Source organism: Mesoplodon bidens (genome assembly GCF_964165515.1).
Source record: "Mesoplodon bidens genome assembly, chromosome: 13".
In the NCBI taxonomy this organism is placed as follows: domain Eukaryota; kingdom Metazoa; phylum Chordata; class Mammalia; order Artiodactyla; family Ziphiidae; genus Mesoplodon; species Mesoplodon bidens.
This window is the reverse complement of record NC_138169.1, coordinates 26101844-26124680: the sequence shown is the minus strand read 5'-3', so window position 1 is coordinate 26124680 and position 22837 is coordinate 26101844. Positions and strand designations below refer to the sequence as shown.

The 22837-nt window shown below is 60.9% G+C and overlaps 1 protein-coding gene across 4 annotated transcripts in view; it reads left to right on the top strand.

The window, feature by feature from the left end:
- Nucleotides 1–22837, top strand: part of CABIN1 (calcineurin binding protein 1) — a 102523-nt gene that overhangs the window by 51662 nt on the left and 28024 nt on the right. For all 4 annotated transcript variants that reach the window (XM_081252820.1, XM_081252819.1, XM_081252817.1 and 1 more), the window contains 3 exons: nt 3840–4022; nt 5192–5523; nt 12173–12286. In XM_081252820.1, coding sequence (XP_081108946.1) covers nt 3840–4022; nt 5192–5523; nt 12173–12286 — 629 coding nt within the window. The remainder of the gene's footprint in view (nt 1–3839; nt 4023–5191; nt 5524–12172; nt 12287–22837) is intronic.

The window sequence follows — 22837 nt, the reverse complement described above, 5'->3', positions numbered from 1 at the left end:
AGGGTCCACCCACCTGTGTGCCTTTCCTGGGAAGGCCCTCCTGCCCAGCCCTGCAGGTCGCCGGCTGTTTAGCTGAGTCTGGCTCTGCCTTAGGACCAGGGGCCCAGGAAGCCCCAGTGCAGCCCCTCCACAGGCCCCCAAGTGGGACCTCACTTGCTTCTTAGTATTTAAAATCAGGATCATTTTCAACAGTCTCGTGCCAACCCTCTCTGACACACGAGACCCGAGAGGATTGGAGATACTTGGCCCCGGGCCTCCTGAGTCCCCCCCGTTGGTGTCTGTCTTTGCAGCGACACACTTATCCTCTGCTTCCCAGGCATGAGCATCCCCCACCCTCTTGCTTCGCAGACCCTCGCCTCCCCCAAGCTGCAGGGTGTGCTGCGTGATGTGCTGGCCCCTGGGGACTTCCCGGCCCTTTACATGTTCCTCAGGGCTCCGTGAGTGCCCACGATCACCCTGGGAGGAACCACACGCGTCGTGCCAGCCGATGCTGCTCTCTGCCCTGTCAGGGTCAGCGTCCTAGGTTTTCACCCACGTGTTGAAGGGGTCAGGGAAGCGTGGTCGCAGCCCCATTCCCGCTGGCTCCCTGGCTGACACGTGTCCTGCTCTGTGGTGGCTGCAGGTGCAGTTTTAAAGGAGGCTCAGCTGAGGCCCCTCTACCTGTCACTCCCCGGGGAGCGGGTACCGCCGTCCTGCCCACACCACCCTCCCTCACCCTCACCGGGCAGCGCTGCCAGGACATTAGCGCATTGGTAGGAAATATCCAAATGTTTGTTTAAGCTGATCCTTGGTTTTCATGATGATCACAACGGGTTCCATCAAATGAGCAGTTCCTTCAGGCCCAAAGCCCAACAACTTGTGAGCTCGTGGCCCATCAGCCTCATGCCAGCTCTCAGTCAGTCCTCCCGCTGTGCTGCCTCCTGGATGCCTGCCTGCTGCAGGCCGTGCTGCCCAGCCCTGCGGCGCCTGCGGCTGCTTGGGTGCTGGCAGGGGAGCGCCCATCGGCTGATTGCCAGGACCGCTTAACCACGAGCCTGAGTCCTTTGTCAGGGCCGGAGGTGGGGCTGAGGGCCGGGTGGGTTGGTGGGCGTCACTCCAGTGTGCCAGGAACCAAGCAGGCCCCTGTGGGAATCCTGTGTGTGTGTCGGGGGCAGAGGTGGGGGGGGGCGGGCAGTGACAAACATGTTAAAGACCATGACATGGAGGCCTCGAGCAGCCCAAGTGGCAGCTCTGGGATTGGAGTGCGGGTCTGGGCCTCCCGGAGCCCAGAGGGTCGGCTGCCAGCCCTGGAGAAGCGATGCCTTCACGCTGCCCATCACCCCCACTTGGAGCTTATGGAGCTTGGGATCTGCCTTGCAGTCAGGGGAGAGCCCCTTGCCGAGGAGGTCCCTTCCCCCATGAAGTGAGATGCTGATGCCCTGCACTTACTGGGCAGTGGACATGCAGAGGCAGCTATGGAGCTGCCTGAAAGGTCACTGTCCCCAAAGCCTGGTCAGCAGTCAGATGTGGGTAGAGAGGTGGAGCCCCAGAGCTGCTGTTGGAAGCACAGGCCTAATTCTTGGTGTCCTGTGTGCTGCCCAGCGCACCTGGGATGGTGTTGCCCAGTCAGTGTAAGGAGTGGTCAGCACCCTGTCAACAGGCCCTGTGTCCAGTGTGGTCTTTAGGACTAAACCCTTGTGTGTCACATCTGAGACATTAGAGATGAGATGGTCCGGGTTCTCTGAGGTCATACTGGTGATAGTTGAGCTGACATTTCATGAACATTCACAGTGTATCAGGCACTTTAATCCTCATAACAACCCCATGAAGTGGGCACATGTATTATGACAGTTCCACACGTCGGGAAACAAGTGTAAAGAAATTATGGCAACCGCCTAAGCTGTCCGACCCAGTGAGTGACAGAGCAGGACCTGGACTCGGGCGGCCGGGGTCTCCCAGAGTCCAGGCTCTTGACTTTGCCAGAACAGTTTCCCATTCTGTTGTGAGTTTGCCTGCTAAGCAGCTCATGCTGTCCTGCTGGTGGCCCCAGGGCACTGCCGACTGGGCATCCAGGCTCTCCAGCAGCTGAGCAAGGGTTGAGGGCCAGACCCCAGAAGCCCCCATGGCACCAGCTCCCCTGAGATGATACGTGGCTGCAACTCAGAGGTGGGGAAAGGGCCTTACTTATTCAAGGTCACGTGACTAGTGAGCGTCACCTTCAAGTACACAAAGTTCAAGACAAAAACGAAGTGCTATTTTTTAATGGTTGCCTTTTATCTCTACTATTGGTTTATTTATAACTCTTTTTTAAAAATAATGTAGTGCCTGCATTAGGGTTAAGAAAATACATCTTCAGGTGATCACAGTCTGCCCTTGGAGGATGTGATCCTGCTTCACATGCAGCAGCGTGAACCTCCCTTCTCTCAGGCTGCTGCTCTCGTTCATTTCATTCTTACACGTGCTGCCAGTCCATGATGCATGGCTGCTGGTTTCGCTTTCATCAGGAGTTAGTAATACTTTAGAGAAGGTAAATACAAAAAAGAGAGGGGAGGGTCACCTCTGAGCCCAGTTCTGTTGATCTTTTTGTCTCTTGACAGTGTTCTTTTCTGCTTTTGCGTGTGTGTGTGTCTTATACTTTTTATATTGAACTCGAGATAGCGTGTGTAGGACAGAAGAGGTTGAGATAACTGATATTCATGCCTGGAATGGGCTTCACTCTTAAGCTCCCAGGCGTCAGGTGGGGGAAGTGAGGCTGACGAGGTGGAAGCTGAGCAGGGTTGGGTCTTGCTGTTGCTGTGGTTCCCTTGGTGCACCCCACCCCCGGCCTCCAGTTCCCCCAGTGCTGCCTTGTGCTCAGGGTGGGGTGGTTTGCTGGAAGGTTTTCTCAACGTTTCCACCTTCTGCTTGCTTCAGGCCCTCTGTGTGCCCCTCAGGTGGGTCTCTCCACGTCCTCGCCCCTCTTACTGCAGCAGAGTGCTTGGCTGTGAGTCCATGCCTGCCAGCCCGGGCTGGGGGCTCGGCTGGTCCTCTGTTGTCTGGGTGCAGCCTCAGACCTGGCCAGCCGGGTCCCTGTGTCTTGGTGGGAGTGTTCAGGCCCTGGGCGATTCCCTGCAGGTGTTTCCCGTGGGTCTTCACCTGTGCCCTGGAGGCGACAGGGCTATCACCAGGCTTGCTGCCCCTCCCCTGTTGGCTCTGGCTTGCTCTGTTGGGGAGAAAGGTCCAGCCAGGGCTTCATACCCTTCCCACAGCAGCCTGCACCCCGGGAAGATGTCCCCCAATCTCTCCTGCCCCGCCCCCATCTTCCTCAGGAGCAGCTGGGAGGCCGTGGAGAGGAGCCCAGGGGGGCCTCCAACCTGGGGTCTGCAAGTCCCAGTGATCTGTACTGTCACTGCAGACCCACCACACGTGGCCTTCGGAGACTGGGTAAAAGTGTTGGCTGAGTTCTTCCCCATCGCTATTACGTGTGCCTGTTGCGGTAGGAATACTGTGCGGTGATGTATAATCACTACTGTGCATCTCTTCCCAACCCTGCATTCAGATAAATCACATTGGTATCTCGAAATTGGCCACGGTGGGAGTATTTACACCACAGAAATCAGTAAATGCTACAAACGAAGGCTTTCCCCTCCTGAGAGTCAATTGTCAAACACTTACCAGAACACCACTCTTGGGGGGAAAACCCAGGAAATTGGTGCCTCTGGTGAGTGGCTCGGTGGCCTCCAGGACAGGCGGGCCAGGCAGTGTCAGAGTGGCTGTGCACGGGGCAGTGGCCAGACCTCTGGCCGAGAGGCTCCGTGGTAGGCCCCTCTGTTCCCCAGGTGCCAGGGTTCACGCTGCCGCCTCTGTCCTTCTCTCCCCAGAGCGCAGCCAGGAGAGCACAGCCGTGGCACTCTCGGACTCCAGCTCGACGCAGGACCTCTTCAATGAGCCTGCCAGCTCCCTGGAGGGTTCCCAGAAGCCCTACACAGAGAAGAGGCCGCCCGCTCCCAGTTCCCAAGTAGGACCGCCCGGGAAAGACCTTCAGGGGGCCGCAGAGGAGAGAGGTATGGAGACCTGACTCAGTGTGTGGGCAGGACTGCTGGGGTGTCCTGGGAGCCTGGGCAGCGCTGGACAACATGGGTCCTGGCCTCTGCCCTCGCGCCTCCGCTGCTGTCCGGGGACCTCGGTTGGCTGAGCCACTCACCTCCCTGGGCCCCGCTGTTTCCCGTGTAGGATGGGAGTGATCCCAGGCCCGCTCCTGGGTTGTGGGGTCAAACGCGGCATCTCAGGCAGGTGCACGCAGGCGCCTCGTATGCGGTGGGCGCTGGTGACACTGTCCTTGTTGTTAGGACCCCACTGCGGCCCCGTGTGGGAGAGCCAAAAAGCCTTTGGGTACTATATGTCACAAATGTGCTTTCTTTTTAGCCTGAACCCCTCCTTTCTTGGGGCGGGCCCTGATCTGGCCCCAGAGTCTGCCTAGCTCCTGTGGGGCCCCCAGGCCCCGCGGTGGAAGTCAGTGGGCAGAGCCCACTCCCGGGCTTGCTGGGAGGTTGCAGGCAGGCCGGCGGCCCTGGCACTGCGCTGAGGCCGTGGCTGGTCAGCCGGCCATGGATTCTGAAAGCTTTCTCACTGTGGCCGGGCCGGGGCACACAGCCACTTGGTGGACAGTAGCAACAACAGCAGCCAGGCCTCCCAGCCTCCCCAGGGGAAAGCACTGGCTGTTCCCTTTTACTGGAGAAGAACCTGAGGTCCAGAGAGGGTCAGTCTGTACCCTCATCCACTACCCCACGCTGCCTCTCCGGTGGGCTGGAGGGGCAGGCGGGCTGGGGGCACTGAGCATGGAGCTGGTGCTGCCCTCAGTGGTGGTGGCCATGCCTGCCCTCTTCGGGCTGCTTCCCCATTCACGTGCACGGCCTTGAGGTGGGCAGCCCTGTGCCACCACCCACAGGGACACCCTGAACCCAGCTCAGAGCCCCCCTCTCAGCTGCGTGCCAGCTGAGATATCCTGTTTCATCAGGGAGGAGACTGGAGGCCATGGAGGCCTCAGCTGGGGGCTCGGGGGGCAGAGGCAGCGATCCGGCCCCTGAGTCGCCTGGGTCCAGCTCCCATCCAGCAAGAGTGTGGACCTAGCTATGCTGATCGCTCACCAAAGTGCCCCTGTCGCTGGTGGTGGACTGCCATGGGGAGAGGGCCTAAAGCCGAGGTGACTTTCTTTTCTTTGTTCTCAATTCAGGAAAAGCCGAGGAGTCCTCGGAGAGCTCAGAAGGCTTCCGGGCCACAGAGCAAAGCATCCAGAAGCCTGCTGCCGACCCCCCGGCCTCCGCTGGCACCCCTGCCAAGCCCCCAACTTCTGTGCCTGCCCCATGGGATGGGAGGAAGAGAGGGGACCCGCTGGGGGAGCCAGCTGCCTTCCCCCAGGGGCTGCCGGCCGGCGCAGAGGAGCAGCGCCAGTTCCTCACGGAGCAGTGCATCGCCTCGCTCCGCCTGTGCCTCAGCCGCTTCCCCCAGCACTACAAGAGCCTCTACCGCCTGGCCTTCCTCTACACCTACAGCAAGACCCACCGGGTGAGCACGAGGCTGAGGGAGAGGGGTTGACGCGTCGGAGCTGGTAGAGGTTTCTGGCGGCAGTGGCGGGAGGGATGGGCAGAGGGCCAAGAGGCGGGCGGGCTGGAGGTGTCCAGCCTTCCAGGTGACAGGTGACAGGGGCAGGCATGGGGCTGCTCCCCCAGCAGGACCACATGCTCAGATTCTGGCTTTGGGGTGAGGGACGGGGGACGACAGGCTCGTCAGCTCCTCCCTGTGAGGGCCTCACTGGTGGCTCCCTCCCCCGTGGCCTTAGAGCCCCCCCCCAGCCCCCGTCCCTCAGGCTGCGTCTTGCGTGGACCTCCTGGCCGTCACCCTGCCCTGGGCTCACCTCTCCACGCAGCTGCCGGCCTTTGTCACTGGCTCCGCGCGTGGGCTTTGGCGCTGGCAGCCTCCTCCAGCTTGGAGGGCAGATGATGTAGGGGCTCCCGGTGCTTCCCAGCCAGGCCTCTCCTGCTGGCGCTTAGCATTTGTGGGGGAAGTGGGGCCTGTCTGCGTTCTTTCACTCACACTTGCCCCGGAGGCACTGGGAGACAGCTCCCACAGAGCTATGTTGGGGCAGCGGCGGGGGGGGGGGGGCGGGGGGAGATCAAAAATATGCAAATGAGCAGATAAAGCAAGTCGCATCATGACAAACCCTACAGGGAAGACAGTGGGGTGCACACAGGCTGGGGTGCCACTGTGCTCTGGGAAGGTACCCTTAGGCTGAGACCCCTAGGGTGGCCACGGGTCCAGTGGGGATGTGGCGGCTGGAGGGGAGGGCAGTGCCCAGACAGGTGAGCGGTTGGTGGGGCGGCGTCGGGGGTCAGGCTGTGGTCTCTGCTTTTGTCTGCTCAGTAAGACCTGAGCTCAGCAGCCAGAAGCTGCTGGCCCCTGGCTGGCTTCTCTGTGGGACGTTTGAAGAACTAGGGAGGGCAGTTGACCTGAGATGGACCCTGGCGCTGGTTGTGACGGGAAGGTCCTGGATGGGGTTCTGTGGCTGGTGCACTCACGTGGCTTGGTTGGTTTTCATGGAGCAGAGCAGGTAGAGCAGTTGGCAGGCCTGGTGGGGGGACCTCGGCAGGGGCTCCGTCTCAGCTGCAGGGCGTCAGGCTTTCCCAGCTGCCCATCGCTGCCTGGCCTGCACTCAGCAGTGCACCTGACCTCCAGAGCCCAGGCCTTCTAGACCCAGGCAGACCTGGATTTTAATAAAACTCCCACTCGAACAGTCTGTGGGGGCCCTGTGGCTGATGCTCCCCTTCTCCAGAGCAGTTGCTGAGGCGGGATGTAGGGTACAAGACGCCTCTTAGGGAAGGGTGGCGGAAGTCACAGGGTTGGGTGAGGGAGAGCTGGGCTGTGATGTGGGCCCCACGGAGGCCTGCGGCGCGCCCACCCCCGCCTCCCCTTTAAATGGCTTTAATCTGAGCACAGGAGCTGTGCCCATAAAGGGCTCCACAACCTGTTCCCTTGCTGAGTGGGCTTTTTAAAAGTGAAAAACAGTATTTATGTCAAAATTAAAGAAAAATTGGAGGGGGGCTATTCATAGTTTTGCCAGTATAACAGAGAGTACGCTGCATGTGTCTCTTCTCTCAGCTCTTGGGCACTCACACCGTTGACCATCGGGGGTCATGTCCTCTGCTTGAAGTCAGGGAGCCCGGCTCTGGGAGCCCAGGCCCTGTCACTCCACTGCCCCCCAACGTCATGAGTGTGTCCATGCTCACAGTTGGCTGTTTGCTCTTTCCTCTAATTCCCCCAGGTCGTCTGGGTCCCCTGTGATGGTCTGTGGCGGCCATGGGGTGGGGTGGGGTGGCTGGACCGGGTGGCGGAGACGAGGCTGCCCAGGTTTTCTGCGCCTCAGGCATCACACCCCGTTTCTGCATCTCCTCGGTCACTGTGTGCCCAGGTTCGCCACGTGGTTCTCCCAGAGGGAGCACTGTCTCGACTCATGAGCCCCCCTCTCTCCTGCATTGGCCATGGAGGGCCCCCAATGTGCACCCGGGCCTGGCCGCGCCCTGGGGGCTCCGTGGGCTGCCATTTGCCTCATCCAGAGGCTTTGCCTAGCAGTCTGTGAACACCTCACTGCCTTGAGGGCTGAGCGCGGGAACCTGTCGAGGCAGCCCACAGTCCTGGGGGCGTGGCCAGAGCTCTCAGCAGAATCAGTCACTGATCAGCAGCGACCACTTCCCACGCAGCTGTTGGGTAACAAACGCTTCCTGCCATGTGGGCTCAACAGCAGCCTGTTTCTTCATCAAATCTGCCTGTGGGCTTGGCAGTGGCATCTCCCCGTTGCCATCTCATGGGTCAGTGGCTGCCTGGAGCATAGAGGCCCTGTGGGTCCTTTGTGCTTCAGAGGACACTATCAAAGTGAAAAGATGATCCACAGAATGGGAGAAATATTTGCAAGTCACATATCTGATAAGGGACTTGTATCTAGAGTATATAAAGAAGTCTTACAACTTGTTAATTAAAAGGCAACCCAATTTAAAAGTGGGTGGGACTTCCCTGGGGGCGCAGTGGTTAAGAATCCACCAGCCAATGCAGGGGACACGGGTTCAATCCCTGGCCTGGGAAGATCCCACGTGCTGCAGAGCAACTAAGCCCGTGCGCCACAACTACTGAGCTTGCGTTCCAGAGCCTGTGAGCCACAACTACTGAGTCCACGTGCCACAACCACTGAAGTTCACGCGCCTAGAGCCCGTGCTCTGCAACGAAGAGTAGCCCCCGCTTGCCGCAACTAGAGAAGCCCGCACGCAGCAATGAAGACCTGATGTGGCCAAAAATAAATAAATAAATAAATTTAAATAAATAAGTAAAAATGGGCGAAGGGTCTGAATAGACATTTCTCCAAAGAAGACATACAAACAGCCAATAAGCACAAGAAAAGATGCTCCACACCGTTACCCATCAGGGAAATGCAGATCCAAGTGACCTGAGATGCCCCTTCACCCTGCTGCAGTGGGCTAGGGCCCAGGCCTGTGTCTGTTTAGGACTTGTTTGGTTAGGGCTGCCCCCTCCCTCCAGGAGGGTTGGCAGAGCTGTGCCCACCACGAGATCTCTGGGGAAGCCCTGACCGATTCATTGTCAGCTTGTGCTCTGCTCTGGGTGGTCCTCTACCCCCTGGGCCACCAGCTCATGGGTGGGACCCTCAGAGCCTCTGAGGAGTGGGCAGGTGTGAAGGGACTGACCCTCCTGCACAGGCTGTGTGCCCTTCTGTAGGCGCGTGTGAGTGATCGGGGCCAGGACCCGGCACCACAAGGGCAGGTGGCCACAGCGCAGAACTGCCCACCTGCTTGCAGCCCTGCTCCCCTCTGGGCACGTAAAATGCCCCCCACCCCCCAGCCTCTCCACGCAGACCCCAGCCTCTCCATGCAGACCCCAGCCAGGTTCTTGTCAGGCTTTACTTGTGTGGTTTATAAAGTGAGAACTCGATGTTTTTCTCAGCTTAGGAACCTTGGTTATGCACTTCAAAGTCTGTGCCATGTGGTGTGAAGAGTGCTGTGCCTTTGGGGCCAGAGTCAGCGGGACAGATGGGCCTCTCTCCATGCCATGGAGCCCATCGGTTTGAGTAGGTCAAGCCCTCTGCCGGCCGTGTGCATCACAGATACTGTTGTTCACGTTTGGAAAGAGGGGTGAACCCATCACCACGTCGTCCCACAGCCACCACATGGCAGGAGTGCCTGTGCTTGGCGTGCCCTCCAGGGTGCTCACGCATTCCGCAGCAGGCTCCCAGGGGAGGAGAGTGGGGCGAGATGAAGTGGGTAGGAATGGGCGCAGGAGTGTGGCTGTTTGGACAGGGTGCCCAGGAGGCCTCTCTAAGCAAAGACCCGACAGGCGAGGGCCCAGCGAGGAGCTATCGGGGAGAGGCCTCCAGGTGGACACACAGACGACACGCATGCCCTGGATGGGGCTCAGCCCACAGCCCGTGTGACTAGCCGGGCAGGAGGGGAGGGCTGAGAGGCGGCAGAGCTCAGGAGGGCCGGTTAGGTGGGGAGGAGTTGTGGGGCGTCATTCTGAGTGAGGTTAAAGCGTCGCAAGGCTGGGGGCAGGGGGGACGTGTGTGAGACTCGGGCGGCTGTGGGGAGAGCCAGTGGGGTGGCCGTGGGAGCCCGGCAGGTTGCAACGGCACCATCCAACCGCTGATCTGAAGAGCCGTTAACGAAGGAGACGGGCCTGGGCCGGGTGGGCAGTGCAGGCCTGGGTAAGCCGCAGTGCCCCTGGAGTGTTTGCCCTTTGGCAGCCAACCCTTGGCAACCCCTCAGGGAGGGAACTTGGGAGAGAAGCTCTCTGGCCTCACCCCCACCCCAGCCTCCTACCTCCCAGTGCTGCCTCCCTTCAGCGCTCAGCAGTGGGAGGGCGGAACAGGGGCGGTGGCAGGGCCAGCTCCTGGGAGAAGGTGTGGGAAGGGCAGGGAGTTCTCCCTGAGGCGCCGTGTGTGTACACAGTTGCTTTCCTGTCTGCATTCCTGGGGTACTCCAACTGACGCTAGGTGTGTCCTGATGGCCACCGCCACCCTCCAAGTGGGCAGTGGAGGCCCAGAGAGGCGGTCCAGCTCTCCGAGGCTGTCATGCACTTCCACAAAGATCCGTGTGCACCACCCCGCACCTGCGTGTAGCTCTGCGAGCAGACCCGGACCTCTGAATGCCTGTCTGGGGGACCAGCGGGGGGTGTTTTCCACAGAACAACCTTATGCTCCGGCCTCCCCGGCTCCTGAGTGCTCAAGCAGTCCTTTCCTGGGCTCCCCAGTGTGCTGAGCCCTGGGTGGGTGGCTGCTCTGCCCCCTCCAGTGCCCTGGGCTCCCCCCTCCCCAGTGTGTGTTTCAGTCTCCTTCTTGCCTCTGGGCCTTAGTCTGTCCCCTCGGCTTGATGGGCTGCATTTCCTTCAAGCTCAAACTCTGCCCATCTTCCTTTGATTCTTTTTTTTTTTTTTTTTTTTGGCTGCAGCAGGTCTTAGTTGCTGTGCGCGGGCTTTCTCTAGTTGCAGCTAGTGGGGGCTACTCTTCATTGTGGTGCACGGGCTTCTCATTGCGGTGGCTTCCCTTGTTGTGGAGCACGGGCTCTAGGCGTGCGGGCTTCAGTAGTTGTGGCTCGCGGGCTCTAGAGCGCAGGCTCAGTAGTTGTGGCGCACGGGCTTAGTTGCTCCATGGCATGTGGGATCTTCCTGGACCAGGGATCAAACCCGTGTCCCCTGCATTGGCAGGTGGATTTTTAACCACTGCGCCACTAAGGAAGTCCCCTTCCTTTGATTCTTTTCCCAAATATCTGTCCCACCCTTTCTATGGACCCCCTACTGATCTAGACCCTGAGGAGCCATCAGTGAAGAGGTCTGTCTGCCCCTGCCCTCGGGACTGACAGCGGGGCCGTGGACGAGGCTGTTTGAGGGCTGTGGGGGTGAGTGGGGTGGCACGTGGGTTTGGAGGTCAGAAGGGGTGATGGGCCGGGCCTGCTCTGAGGGAGGGGCACCTTCAAGCAGAGGAGAGCCCCTCACCAGGACCCCCACCCTTGAGCCGGTGAGGGGCTCCAGCCCGGCGAGTGGGGCCAGGTCACATGAGGCCTGAGAGGGGGCCGCCTGCGTCCCTGGGGGAGCGCGGTGCCGAGCACAAGGCAGAGGCCGAGGCAGGTCTGCAACATGACCCCCAACCCACCCCACCCCACCCCACCCCCGCGGGGTCCAGAGAAGATCCCGGCCTTGGGGTTCTGGCCTGGGCCAAATGCAGGCCCTGCTCCACCCTTACTGGCTCTGGACCTCAGGCAGCGCTGGAGGCCGCTCTCCTTGGCAGTTCCACGTGGTGAGGGTCACAGTGACGTGCTCTGCCTGGGTGGCACACGTCGCCCCACCCCACTGCGAAGCTGCAGGTATGTGGACGGGTCAGGTGCCCCCGCTGGCCTGGTGCCTGTCCGTTCCCCACGGGTCTCCTTGTCCCTGTCAGCTCCATCCGGGGCCTCGGATGTGAACCTGATAAGGTCTCCTGAGCCGTTGGTCAGTTCCGTCTGGCCCAGCTGGGGGCTGCCTGGAGCCTGCTGTCTGCCGAGTCTGTGGGAGGCTGACAGGCCCGCAGTTGGGCCCACGCTGTCTGTGCTCTGCTGGGAAGGCATGCTCTCCAGTCCATGAGAAGGCCCCAGAGAAGGCCTGGCTTCTCACCCAGCCCTGGGTTCCACCAAGAGGCACCACTGCCCAGAGAGCAGTGGCCTGAGCACTGGACAGAGCCCCCCCACCCGCCCCAACAAGCACGCATCCCCGGCGTCCTGCAGAGCCCCAGCTCTCCCAGGCTCATGGCAGCAGCTGACGGCCTGACAAGTCAGGCTTGACCGTTTGAGCCAGTGGGGGCATCCCCTGGCAGAAGGTGGGGTGCTGGGTCCGTGTAGCAGCTTGCGAAGTTGTCAGGGTGAGGCGTCCCTGTCTGTGCCCTCCTCAGGCAGTCTGAGGCCACGGTCTCCTAGGTCAGCTGTTATTAGGCAGGAAACCAGTTCCTGAAACGCACCCCACAGCCAGATGATCAAAGCCGGCAGCCGGGGCCGCCGGGCGCTGCGGGATGGATGTCTGCAGGAGCTGCTGCTTTGCCCACGCAGCCTGGAAGGAGGGGACCGCCTCCCTTCTCCGTGGGCGCCCAGAGTTGCCTACACACTCACTTCCAACCTACTTCTTGCTTCCCCAGAACCTCCAGTGGGCCCGCGACGTGTTGCTAGGTAGCGGTATCCCGTGGCAACAGCTGCAGCACATGCCGGCACAGGGGCTCTTCTGCGAGAGGAACAAGACCAATTTCTTCAACGTGAGTAGTTTGCCTTGTTGATTTCCGCGGCTGCTGGCTGCCAGCGCTTTTCACGGAAGGAAGGTGTGGGAATGGACCCCGGTGTGGGTGTTCCCAGGACGCGGGATGGCAGCGGCCTCAGAGGGCAGGCTGGGTGGCACAGTTGAGAGTGCGCCAGACTCGGGAGTGAGGCCCTGCTTGCTGAGCGACTTCTGGCAGGTCGCTGCCCCCTCCGGGCACTGGTTTGCCAGCTATGGGGAGAGGCCTGGACGAGCTCAGTGGTTCTCTGGGGCCGCGGTGGGCAGTGGTGAGAGGGACTCTAGGCCCGTGCCCTGCTTCCCCTGGAGCAGCCCCACGTGCCCCCTTGGGGCCCTGGGCACCTGGAGATTCTGATTGGAGGCTGGTCTGCTGCTGAAAAAAAACGAGTGTGGCCAGTGCTGGGTCTTCAATGCCCTTCCAGCTCTGATGTTCCATGCTAGGTAGAGACCCACCCTCAGACAAGACATGGCCCATCCCCGATGCCCCGTAGAGCCCACATCTGCCCCTCCTGGCCAACCTGCCTGGCCTGGGTCTCCCGCATTTGTTCTGCCCTGCACAGAGACCACTGGCCCCTCACTCTGCTCCACCTATGGGTCCTCACCCATCCTCCTCACCTGTCCTCAGCTGGGTGGCTTTGGCATGTCACATGGATCCTCTGAGCTTTGGTTTCTTCTGTATTTTCCTTGCTTCCCCGTCACATCTAGAGAAACCGAAGGGCAGGATTGGCCTGGACAGGAGCCGAGGGGGGCAGGTCTTGGGGGGTCTGGAGGGATGTGGCAGAGGCTGGCTCTTGAGCCATATGGGCAGAGTGAGGTCCCTGCTGAGAGCCGGCTGGGTGGTGGGTGTCTGGATTCATGGCTTTTCTCCTCTCCCAGGCTTGAGCAGGGGCTGGGCAGGGGCTCTGAGCCTGGGAGCCCTGCTCCTGCCAGCCCTCTCCCTATGGGTATTTTATAGACAAGTGGTAGATGTAACCCGTAATCAATCTGCGTGGTACCAAGGGGTTTGCTGTGAAAGAGATGCTCCCTCCCACCCAGATGCCCAGGCCACAGCCACTGTCCCTCATCCTGCCCGCTTTGGAGCCCGTGCCCGGAGACGCACACAAGGGCAAAGTGCACGTGCTCCTGCCCCTGGTTTTTCTTCACTTAAGCGTGTGTCTTGGAGGGTGTTTTTTTTTTGGTTTTTTGTGGGGGGTTTTGCAGTATGCGGGCCTCTCACTGTTGTGGCCTCTCCCGTTGCGGAGCACAGGCTCTGGACGCGCAGGCTCAGCAGCCATGGCTCACGGGCCCAGCCGCTCCACAGCATATGGGATCTTCCCGGACCAGGGCACGAACCCGTGTCCCCTGCATCGTCAGGCGGACTCTCAACCACTGCGCCACCAGGGAAGCCCTTGGAGGGTGTTTTTGAACTTGCTGTTCTTTTTAATAGCTGCCTGGTCCTCCCATGTGGATGTCCAAGGTTTACTAACCACCCCTATTGATGGGCATTTAGGTTGTTTCCAGTCTTCCACTGTTGCAGACAATGCTGGTATATATGACTTTGCACACGTGTGGGGGGTCCACTCCTAGAATACACTCTGAGAGACAGTTCCCGGGGCAAGGGGTTTGTGGGGCCTTGAAGTTTTAGCAGATGCTACCCTCCGATCCAGCTCCTCCCCAACCCTGGACTTACTGACTTACTCTATTATTGAATGGTTTCATGTTTGCTTTTCAGTGGGTGAAAAACACTTGTGTTCTTTGTGAGTGGGACTGTGATGTCATGTAAGCAGTTTTAATTTTTTCTGTGTAGTTTCTACTCAGGTTCATTTTCCTATTGGATTATTGGCCCTTTTGTTATTGATTTACAAGTACTGTTTCTATATTAATGAAAGGGGCCCTTCTTCAGTGTTCTGCAAAACTTTCTTCTGCAGTTGCTGAACCAGAGTGAGAGCCAGGCAGGTGGCTTGGTTCCCCTGAACTCCTGCTTGCTCTCCTTACACGTGGGCCTGAAGAGTGACTGAGGACCCAGTTAGATAAGGGGAAGTGGCCTCACTTGGGAGCTGGTGCATGGTCGGTGCTTGGGGAAAGTTTCCTCCGCCGCCCCATGGTGCTTTGCCCTTAAAGCCTGTGCAGTAATGTTGCAAGGAGGGACCCAACCCCCCTTTCTTCCTTCCAGGTCAGGCACCAGCCTTCCTAACAGCAGAGTTAAGGAGGCCAGCCCCTCAGATGCCTGCTGCCCGCAGCTCCTCCTGTGGTTTCCAGAGCCTTCCAGAAATGAGCCCCACAGTCTGAACTGGACGTTTTGCACGGTTTTGCCTCTTCTGGGTCAGCTTTTGTTTCTCTGTGCATCGCAGTGAAAGGTTAATCTCTGGGCAGAGGGCAGACAGGTGCTGGCACCCCCTTTTATGCAGCACCCGAGGGACAGGTACTCCGGCTGGCTGGTGACAGCACGGCCCCTGCTGAACCACCCACTCTGGCCTTGCCATTGCTGTGGCTGGACCCTCGGGGTGGATGGGTCTTCCAGACACAGCTCGCTCCCATCGCCTCAGGGAGTGCTGGCCCTGCATGCGTTTGGGGGACAGATCTTAGCAGGAGGGATGCCTCCTGCCTTGTTTACGAGGAGTGTTTAGGGCAGCCCTCGGCTGACTGCTGCCCTGGCCAATGGGCTGGGCTGACAGCTGGGCTGGGGGTCAGGACGAGCAGGCTGACTCTTCTCCCTTCCAGCGCTGGGGTTACTGCCCGGGCCTGGGGCGGGGGCGGGGCAGGGACTGGCCCTGTGAGCAGGTGTGGGGAGGCAAGGGCAGGGCCATCCAAGCCCCCACCACCCTGGGCGGCTCCCTCATCCTCAGGGCCTGGGCTAGGAGACCTGCCTCTTAACTTTTTACTGGCGATTTCTGAAAATCATGTGAGCTGCATTGTCATTGGGCCACATCGTCATTGCAAACCGTACAGACGCACAGCAGAGCCCACACCCCTGGTCTCCCACTCCAGGCCTCCTGCCCTCCTTAGAGGTACCTCTTGTGAGCGGCCGGCTACTCCCTTTTCTCAAGTGTACGTGTACCAAATCAGACAAGTTTGTCATTCTGCTTTAAAAAATATGCCTGTGTGTATATGTGTATGGGGGGGTGCTTTTTGGTAACTTGGGCTTTTTCGCCGACACTAAGTCTTGGGGACATTCCCTGTAAGGGGTGCAGGCCGCCAGTGGCTGTGTGTTCTCTGGGTCCCGAGGAGGCGCTCGCTGCGGGTCTGTGGACCGTCTCCCTGACAGTCCGTCTCCAAGCATGTCCTCCTGGTTCGGCCAGTGCTGGCTGCCGTGGGCCCTGCCGCAGGACACTCGCGGGCTTGCCCCTTTGTGCTTGCCCGGTCGTGCGGGCCTCTGTAGCGTGCTGTGGGGCACAGGGAGAGAGCGGGACCCTCAAGGAGTCCGGTTGGCTGGAGGCAGGGCTCCCACGGGTAGTGGGTGCTGCTTGGCCAGGGAGGGGGCCAGAGGGAGGCCGGGGCTGAGGTTGCGCTGGCCGGGGCTTCTCGGGGAGCATGAGGGGCCGGGCAGAGGGCTGGGTGCACAGGGGACCGGTGGCCTGGGCCCTGCGGCAGAGACCTGGCGCATAGCGGCCCAGCCATGCGGTGGGATGAGCATCTGAGGGAGAGCAATGAACTTGGCGCGTCTCCATCACCCCCCCGCCCCAACGACTTGACTGAGGCACTGGCTCCCACCCACCCCTTCTCTGCTGTGGAAAATCCCGTCTGTGGGCCATGTGCCGGGCAGGCTGGATCCTGGCCCCGGGCTTGAGTCCGGGGTGGCCGCAGCCCCACCCAAGGGCCCCACACCCCGCCCTCTCCCAACAGGCAGAACGGTCTGGCCTTTGCCAGAACAGAGCCGGGAGTTGTTGGACATTGCTGGTTGAAGTCCTGTGGCCCTCCCCGCCCTGGCACGGCTTGGCCTGGGCCCTGGAGAGGGACGGGCAGAAGGCGTGTGGCCACATGACTCAGCGGTGCCTCCTCAGGACGACCGTGCAGGGAGCTGGGACCCCAGGGAGGACACAGAGGCCTGGGTGGGAGGCAGCGAAGCGGGGCTGGGCCTGGGGGTGGGAGCCCTCCTGAGCCAGTGCCAGCCCTGAGGGGGCTGCAGAGAGGGGCTGTCCGTCCCTGGGCAGAGGAGACCAGGAAAGCAGAGGCCACGGGCTTGTCTCTGAGTGCCTGGAAGTTTCCACGGCTTCCTGGGCAGGTGTGTGCGCCCCTGGGTGGGGGGCCCGTGGGGGCTGGAGCTGGGCTGCTCTGTCCAGGGCAAACTTCTCTCCCGCTGGTAGTTGATTCGGAAACGTTCCCATAGTAACCAAACCAGAGATGGCTCTCCCTCCTTCCCCAAAATGTTTGCTGATTTTAGCAAGCAGGGTTTTTTTTCTTGTTTCAACCCAGTTTCCAGCCACCGTGAAAGAAGCAAAGAGAGCGAGGGCCTGGTCGGCACTGTTCCTGCTTCCCAGGCTGTGCAGGCCTCCATGGCTATGGCCTGAGTTTGAGGGAGTGGAGGGGGAGTGCTGGCCTGCGGGGCCTCCTCCACGGCTGCTCCCGCCCCATGAAGAGTCCCGCCCTCGGCTCAGGAAAGTAGCCCACGGCTGGCGGTGGCTGGCAGCCCCCAGGGCAGGTCCCAGGGCCGCATCGTCACTGAGAAAAGCACAGACTTTAGGCCCCAGCGGGTTTGGCTCCCAGCCACTCACCCCTTACTCAGCCCACACAGGGCATGGGGTTGCTCATTGGCAGGATGGTCATGACAGGCGGACAGGAGCCCTCGGCACACTCGTGGCCAATCACACAACTCACCCTTAGGACAGGAAGTCAGCCTGCTCCGGGCCCTGGGGCTTGTGTGCGGATCTGGTGGTGCTTCAAGAGGGCAGTGCTGGGGACCAGAAGGGACCTGGCTGGAGGGTGGAAGGGCCTGCCCTGGCTCGAGTGGGGCAGCCTGAGATGTGGGTATCGCCATCCCCACCCACCACCTGGGCCCCCTTCTGTGTGTCCTGGCTCTACCGTCAGTGCCTGTGGATGCAGCTGTGTTCCTTCTTGTCACTGCTGCAGACGCCACTGTCTGGCTGTCCCGGGGCGCCTTTACCTAACCTCTCCCCCGTGGATCGGCGGCTTCAGTTCTTCACTGGTACAGGAGGACTGCTTCGCCCCGGTGCCAGGGGCTCCAGGACAAGCACTCCTTACCCAGTGCTCCCATGCACGGCTAATGGCTCTGCCGAGCTGGGCCAGGTGCCTTCCCGCCGGCCACTGCCCTGCCCCTCCGGGCAGTCAGAACCGAAGGAGACTCTCATTTTGGCCCACCTGTGGGGTGACCAGGGAGACTGGAGCACCTTCCCACGCCCAGGCCTGTGCCTTTGCCTGGGCTCTGGTGCACTCTCCTCTGCAGCCACCACACACCCTGTGGTTCTGTTTGTCCTGACTCCGAGTTGCTTAAACTGATGGGAGATACAGTCATCAGGAGTCATCTTTGTTTCGTTAAGTGTTTGTGCCCTGGAGCCTGGTGGCTCACTGAGGGCCCTGATGTGGGAGGAAGGGCCCCCTGGTTGGGCAGCCAGCTGCCGGACAGCTACCTGCCAGAGCTGGGGGAAGGAGAGAAGGTCTCTAAAGCCCCTGGCACCCTGTGCTTCTTGGCAGGAATCCGTCCCACCGATCCTACTCTGACTCGCTACCAGTTGGCTCTGTGACCTGGGGGGTCCCCCAACCCCACCCAGTTGCAGATGCTGGTGTTAGGGAGGGGCAGGTGCAACGGGCCCACCTCCCAGGCCAGGGGCCTCTGACCCCCAGCTATGGCCCAGCCCCAGGTAGGCCCACTGTGTAGGCCAGGCCTCAGCCAGCACCCTTCCCCCAGGGAGAGAGCCCGTGATGCTGGGCAGGGCCTGGCCTCTAGAGCTTAGTGTGCCTGGGCATCCCTAGGTGGGGGCCTCATCTAGAACAGCATTGCCATTGCCCCCTGATGCACCCCCAGCACAGTGCCCGGCAGGCAGGTGTGCCTGGTAAATGTGAATCCCTCCCACCCTCTAGAGGTCCCTGGGACGAGGTCAGCTAGGAAGCAGCAGCCCCTAGCGAGGGGGCGCCTAGCCCTGGCCAGGCCCTGGGGTCTGTGCCTGGGACAGCCACCTCCTGTTGCGGGGCCTGACTTGGCCCCTCTTCCCCTGCCCTTCCAGCTCAGCGCCTGGTGGGCCTGCGGGCAGCCCCTGCCTCACTTGCCTACACCCGTTGACTGAGTCAGTGGCATCATCCCCGGACGCCAGCCTCAAGTTCAGGGCCTTTGCAGACTCAACCCAGGGAAGAGGTGTTGGTCTCCACCCAGTTAATTATACCCACCCGCCCCTGGCAGCGGGGCTTTGTGCTGCCTCCTGGCAGTAAACAAGCCGCGCAGTGTGTCCCTGTGGGGTGTTCCGGCCTGCGGGTGCCCTGGCATGGCTTCTCCAGTGCCGAGTCTGCCCGCCCGCTTGGCCCGGGGCCAAGACAGCCAGGAGAGGAAGCACCCGCCTGACAGCAGACCGACAGTTTTTCCGAAGTTGGTCCCGCCCACATCACCTTCCCTCCACTTGGGCTCGGCTGTGGACCCGGTCACCTTCCACCTCGGCTTGTCCCTCTGCCCACACCTCAAGGCGAGTGTCACCTGGGTGTTAGACCGGCTCGTGCCAGGCCCTGGGCCGGTTGACAGCAAGATCCAAGGGCCACAGGCCAACCCACGCAGTGGCTGGATTATTAGTCCTGTTTCACAGAGGCACCAGTAGGTGAGGTGCCTTGGCTGAGGTCCCACAGCCAGTCTAGGCCGGAGGAGGGATGTGGACCTTGTGATCTCTGGTGCTGAAGCCGCGGGTGGCAGCCGGCAGTGCCTGTGAGGAGGAAGGGCGGAAGGCCAGCTCTGGCTCCACACTGGGATTGGCCCATTTGGCGATGAGGAGGATGGTGGCCTGGGCAGGGGGCATGGGCATCTAGCCCTGCCCTGGGAGGTGAGGCCGCATGCCAGGTTGATGGGGGGCCGGGGTCAGTAGTGGCCACGGTGTAGACCAGGGCCTCCCCTGGGCAGCGGGGCCATGTGGACATGGCCTCGAGTGACTGGCTGGCTGGGCCCGGCCACCTCTCTGTGTAGACCCCCAGGCCCACCCTGCTGGGGCTCCCAAGGCACAGCACAGTGACAGAGAGAGGCCAGAGCATCTGTGCCTGGTCTGGCCTGGCCTTGGATGGGGGGCAGTGGCAGGACTGGCGCCATTTACGGGCGCTCACTCTGGTCCCCACAGCACGTCTGTGGTGCTCAGGCACTGTTATTGTCCCCGTGTACAGATGGGGAGGTTGATACCAGTGGGCATTTTAGGCTGTTAAAACCAAAAGCCCTTTTCTAGTCTCTGTCCACCAGGCTGGACAGCAGAGCTTGTGGCCCTGTTTCCGGGCCCTGTTCACAGCCCCTCCCTGGCTGCCTTGGCTGCTGTGGGTCCTGGGAGAGAATGTCAAGTGGGCCTCTGCACAGTAGCTGCCAGCAGCCGTGACAGCGGCCAGGGCCCTGGGGAGGCTGGTTCTGTTATAGCCCCTTTGAATGAGGTGCAGGGCCCAGGGAGTAGCCCAAGGTCACACAGCTAACAAGTGGCCAGGCTGGGATTTAAATCCAGGTGTGTCCCACTCCAAGGCCTGCTCCCTTAGCAGCTGTGCCATTCAGAGTTCAGCAGCCACATCTGGGCTCTAGAGAGTGTGGGTGTCAGGGAGGTGAGTGTGGCAGCTTGTATCCTGTGCCTCTACCCTCCTGGGGTGGGGGGGAGGTCCCTTGCCCCTCCCTTTCTCTGAGACCTCCTGGTGGCAAAGCACTCTGTGCATGGCCCTTGATTACCTTCCATCATGCCATGAGTGAGGCCCACTCTTGAGGGGCACCAGGTCTCTGGGGGAGGCGACCAGGTGAACAACAGCCGTGGGAGCCCAGAGCTCGCAGTGGGTTTGCCATCACTTTTGCACATATGCTTTTTGAGACCCTCAGGCCTGAATAAAGCCCCACCACTCTTGGAGGTCAGAGCCCGTAACCTGAGGGTGAGCAGGAGGTCGAGAGAGGCAGAGGAGGTGGCGTGGGGGTGCCTGCACCACAGAGCAGTGGGAGCCGGGGGGTGGCCCCGTGCCCGCAGGGGCGGCCCAGGTCCTCGCAGGGCAGAGGGGCTGGCAGGGGGCAGACGTGACACCAGCTGACGCAGATGTGCTGGAGGGGCCGGGCTGGGACAGGGCCAGGTGCGCTGCTGGCCTCCACTCCTCTGGGCGCCACCGCTCACAGCAGCGCGTCACCGCTCACAGCAGCACGTCGCATCCTTAGAACCCACAAGGTGTTGGTCGTGCCATCATCCCTGCCTTACAGAGGAGGAACTGAGGCCCAGCCACACTGCAAGTAGGCGCCTGAGCCGGGATCCAGACGTTCTGAAACAAGTCAGGGCGGTGGGAACGCAGCCAGTGGACGGGCCCCAGAGACAGGCAAGGACGGGCCCAGCACACGTTCCTGGACCGACAGGGTGACAGGCAGGGCCATAGTGTGAGGGCGCAGGTGGAGGTGGGCCCAGGGGTGGGCCCTGGGTCTGTGTGGGCGAGTGGGACACAGGGTGCCCCTGCAGGCCCGCAGTTCATCGTACTACCATTTACCTGAGGGTGGTTTAGTTCCACATGCTGGTGTTGACCGATTCCTAGAAGAAACTGGGATTCCTTGTCACCAGTGGACACCCCTCCCGGGCCTCTGTTCCTGTCCCCACTCTCGATGGAGGGGGGCCGTGGCAGGTCACCGCCTGCCCCATCCTCGCTGAGATCACTGAGGCCGTGCACAACACCGTCCTGACGTCAGGGTAAAGGACACCCAGTCACGTCAGTGGGAATTAGAGAACAGAAAAGAAGGGAAAAGTTAAATTGAGGAAATCGAACACTGGGCTGTAGTAGGAATCGCTGCTGTGGCGGTATTTTTAGCGTTATTGAGTTGATTGATGGGCCGGTTGCAAAAGCAAAGTAAACAAAAAATCACTTCAAGTTCTCCAAGGGAAAAGGCCCAGTTTTTTTTTTTTTGGTACGCGGGTCTCTCACTGCTGTGGCCTCTCGGGTTGCGGAGCACAGGCTCCAGACGCGCAGGCTCAGTGGCCATGGCTCATGGGCCCAGCCGCTCCGCAGCATGTGGGATCTTTCTGGACCGGGGCACAAACCCGTGTCCCCTGCATCGGCAGGCAGACTCTCAACCACTGCGCCACCAGGGAAGCCCGAAAAGGCCCAGTTTTTAAGTCTTTAAAAGGTTAGCAAACTTGTGACTTCTTAGCATCACCCTGAGCTCTCCTTCCTTCCCGTGTCCTCGGCTCTGCAAGCTTCATGGGACTTCACAGCCTCCAGCCCACTGGGCCTGGTTCAGCCTGGAGCAGGTGCCCAAGGCCTTCCCGTCTGCAAGATGCCCGGGCCCCCGCCCTGACAGGACCACAGCGGTCATAAATCCCTGCCCAAGCCAAGCCACCCCCATTCACAGCTAGACTTTAAAAAACCAGACATAATCAGCCTCTGGACGGACTGCCCCCACGTGCATTTTTGCCTGGCCCTTGGGGACAGTTTCTGTGTCCAGGTATGGGCTCACTGCGGTGGCCGGGCCAGGATGCCCGGGCAGAAGGTGGCAGTGTGCTTCAGCCCTTAGCATTCTCGACCCCACCATGATGGTCCCCCAGTGGGGCACGGGACTTGCCCCGGGGCCCACATCCGGCGGGCAGCCTCCACCCCAGAGTTTCTGGCCAGCCCCGGGACGGCAGTGTTTGTATACGCATCCAGAATGGTCAGGAGCTTGCTGTGTAACATTCCTGAGAGAAGAACATTTTCCAGTGTGCACTGCTTTTCCCACTGTAAGTTATTTCTCAGAGGCTTGCTCCTGGAATCAGTGTCTCCGCTGAGTCTTTCTGAGACAGGCACGTATCAGGCTCAGCTTCATCCCCCTGGGACACTGCCCCAGGCAGGCGCTGTCTGGAGGGCAGCAGGGGGGCAGCTTCCGGAGGAGGCCCAGGGCCCTCTTGAGGGTTTGGAAAGTGGAGCAGGGCAGGCAGCTGCTCAGACCACGGATGGCAGGGAGCCGCAGGGAGCCGTGGGAGAGGGCCAAGGGAGGGCTGTGTTTCCTGAGGCCACAGGAGCAGGACCCAGCGGGGCAGGGCCAGGAGGAAGGGGGCTCCCCGAGGCCTCGGCTGTGGCAGAGTCGCTGCAGGAACCTGTCCTTTGGGAAGGAGGATGCTTGGCTATGCCAGTCTCTGCTTAGTCCTCTTGGCCCATGGAGTGCTGGGGCTCACTCCAGATGCAGGCCCTCCCTGTGGCTCCCGGCCTGTGGGAGGGCAGTGGCTGTGGCCTGGCCCCTGGGCTGAGGTGGGAAACAATGTCAGGGAGCGGGCCTCTGCTGTGGAAGGGAGGCCACAAGGCTTGCTTCCATGGGGCACAGAGGAGCTCGGGGACGGCAGACATTCCCTCCTCCCTGCGTCCCCATGATTCCCATCTCACGGTGAGCAAACTGAGGCCCAGCATCGCGCAGCCCGCAGGGAGCAGAGCTTGGATGCTTCTC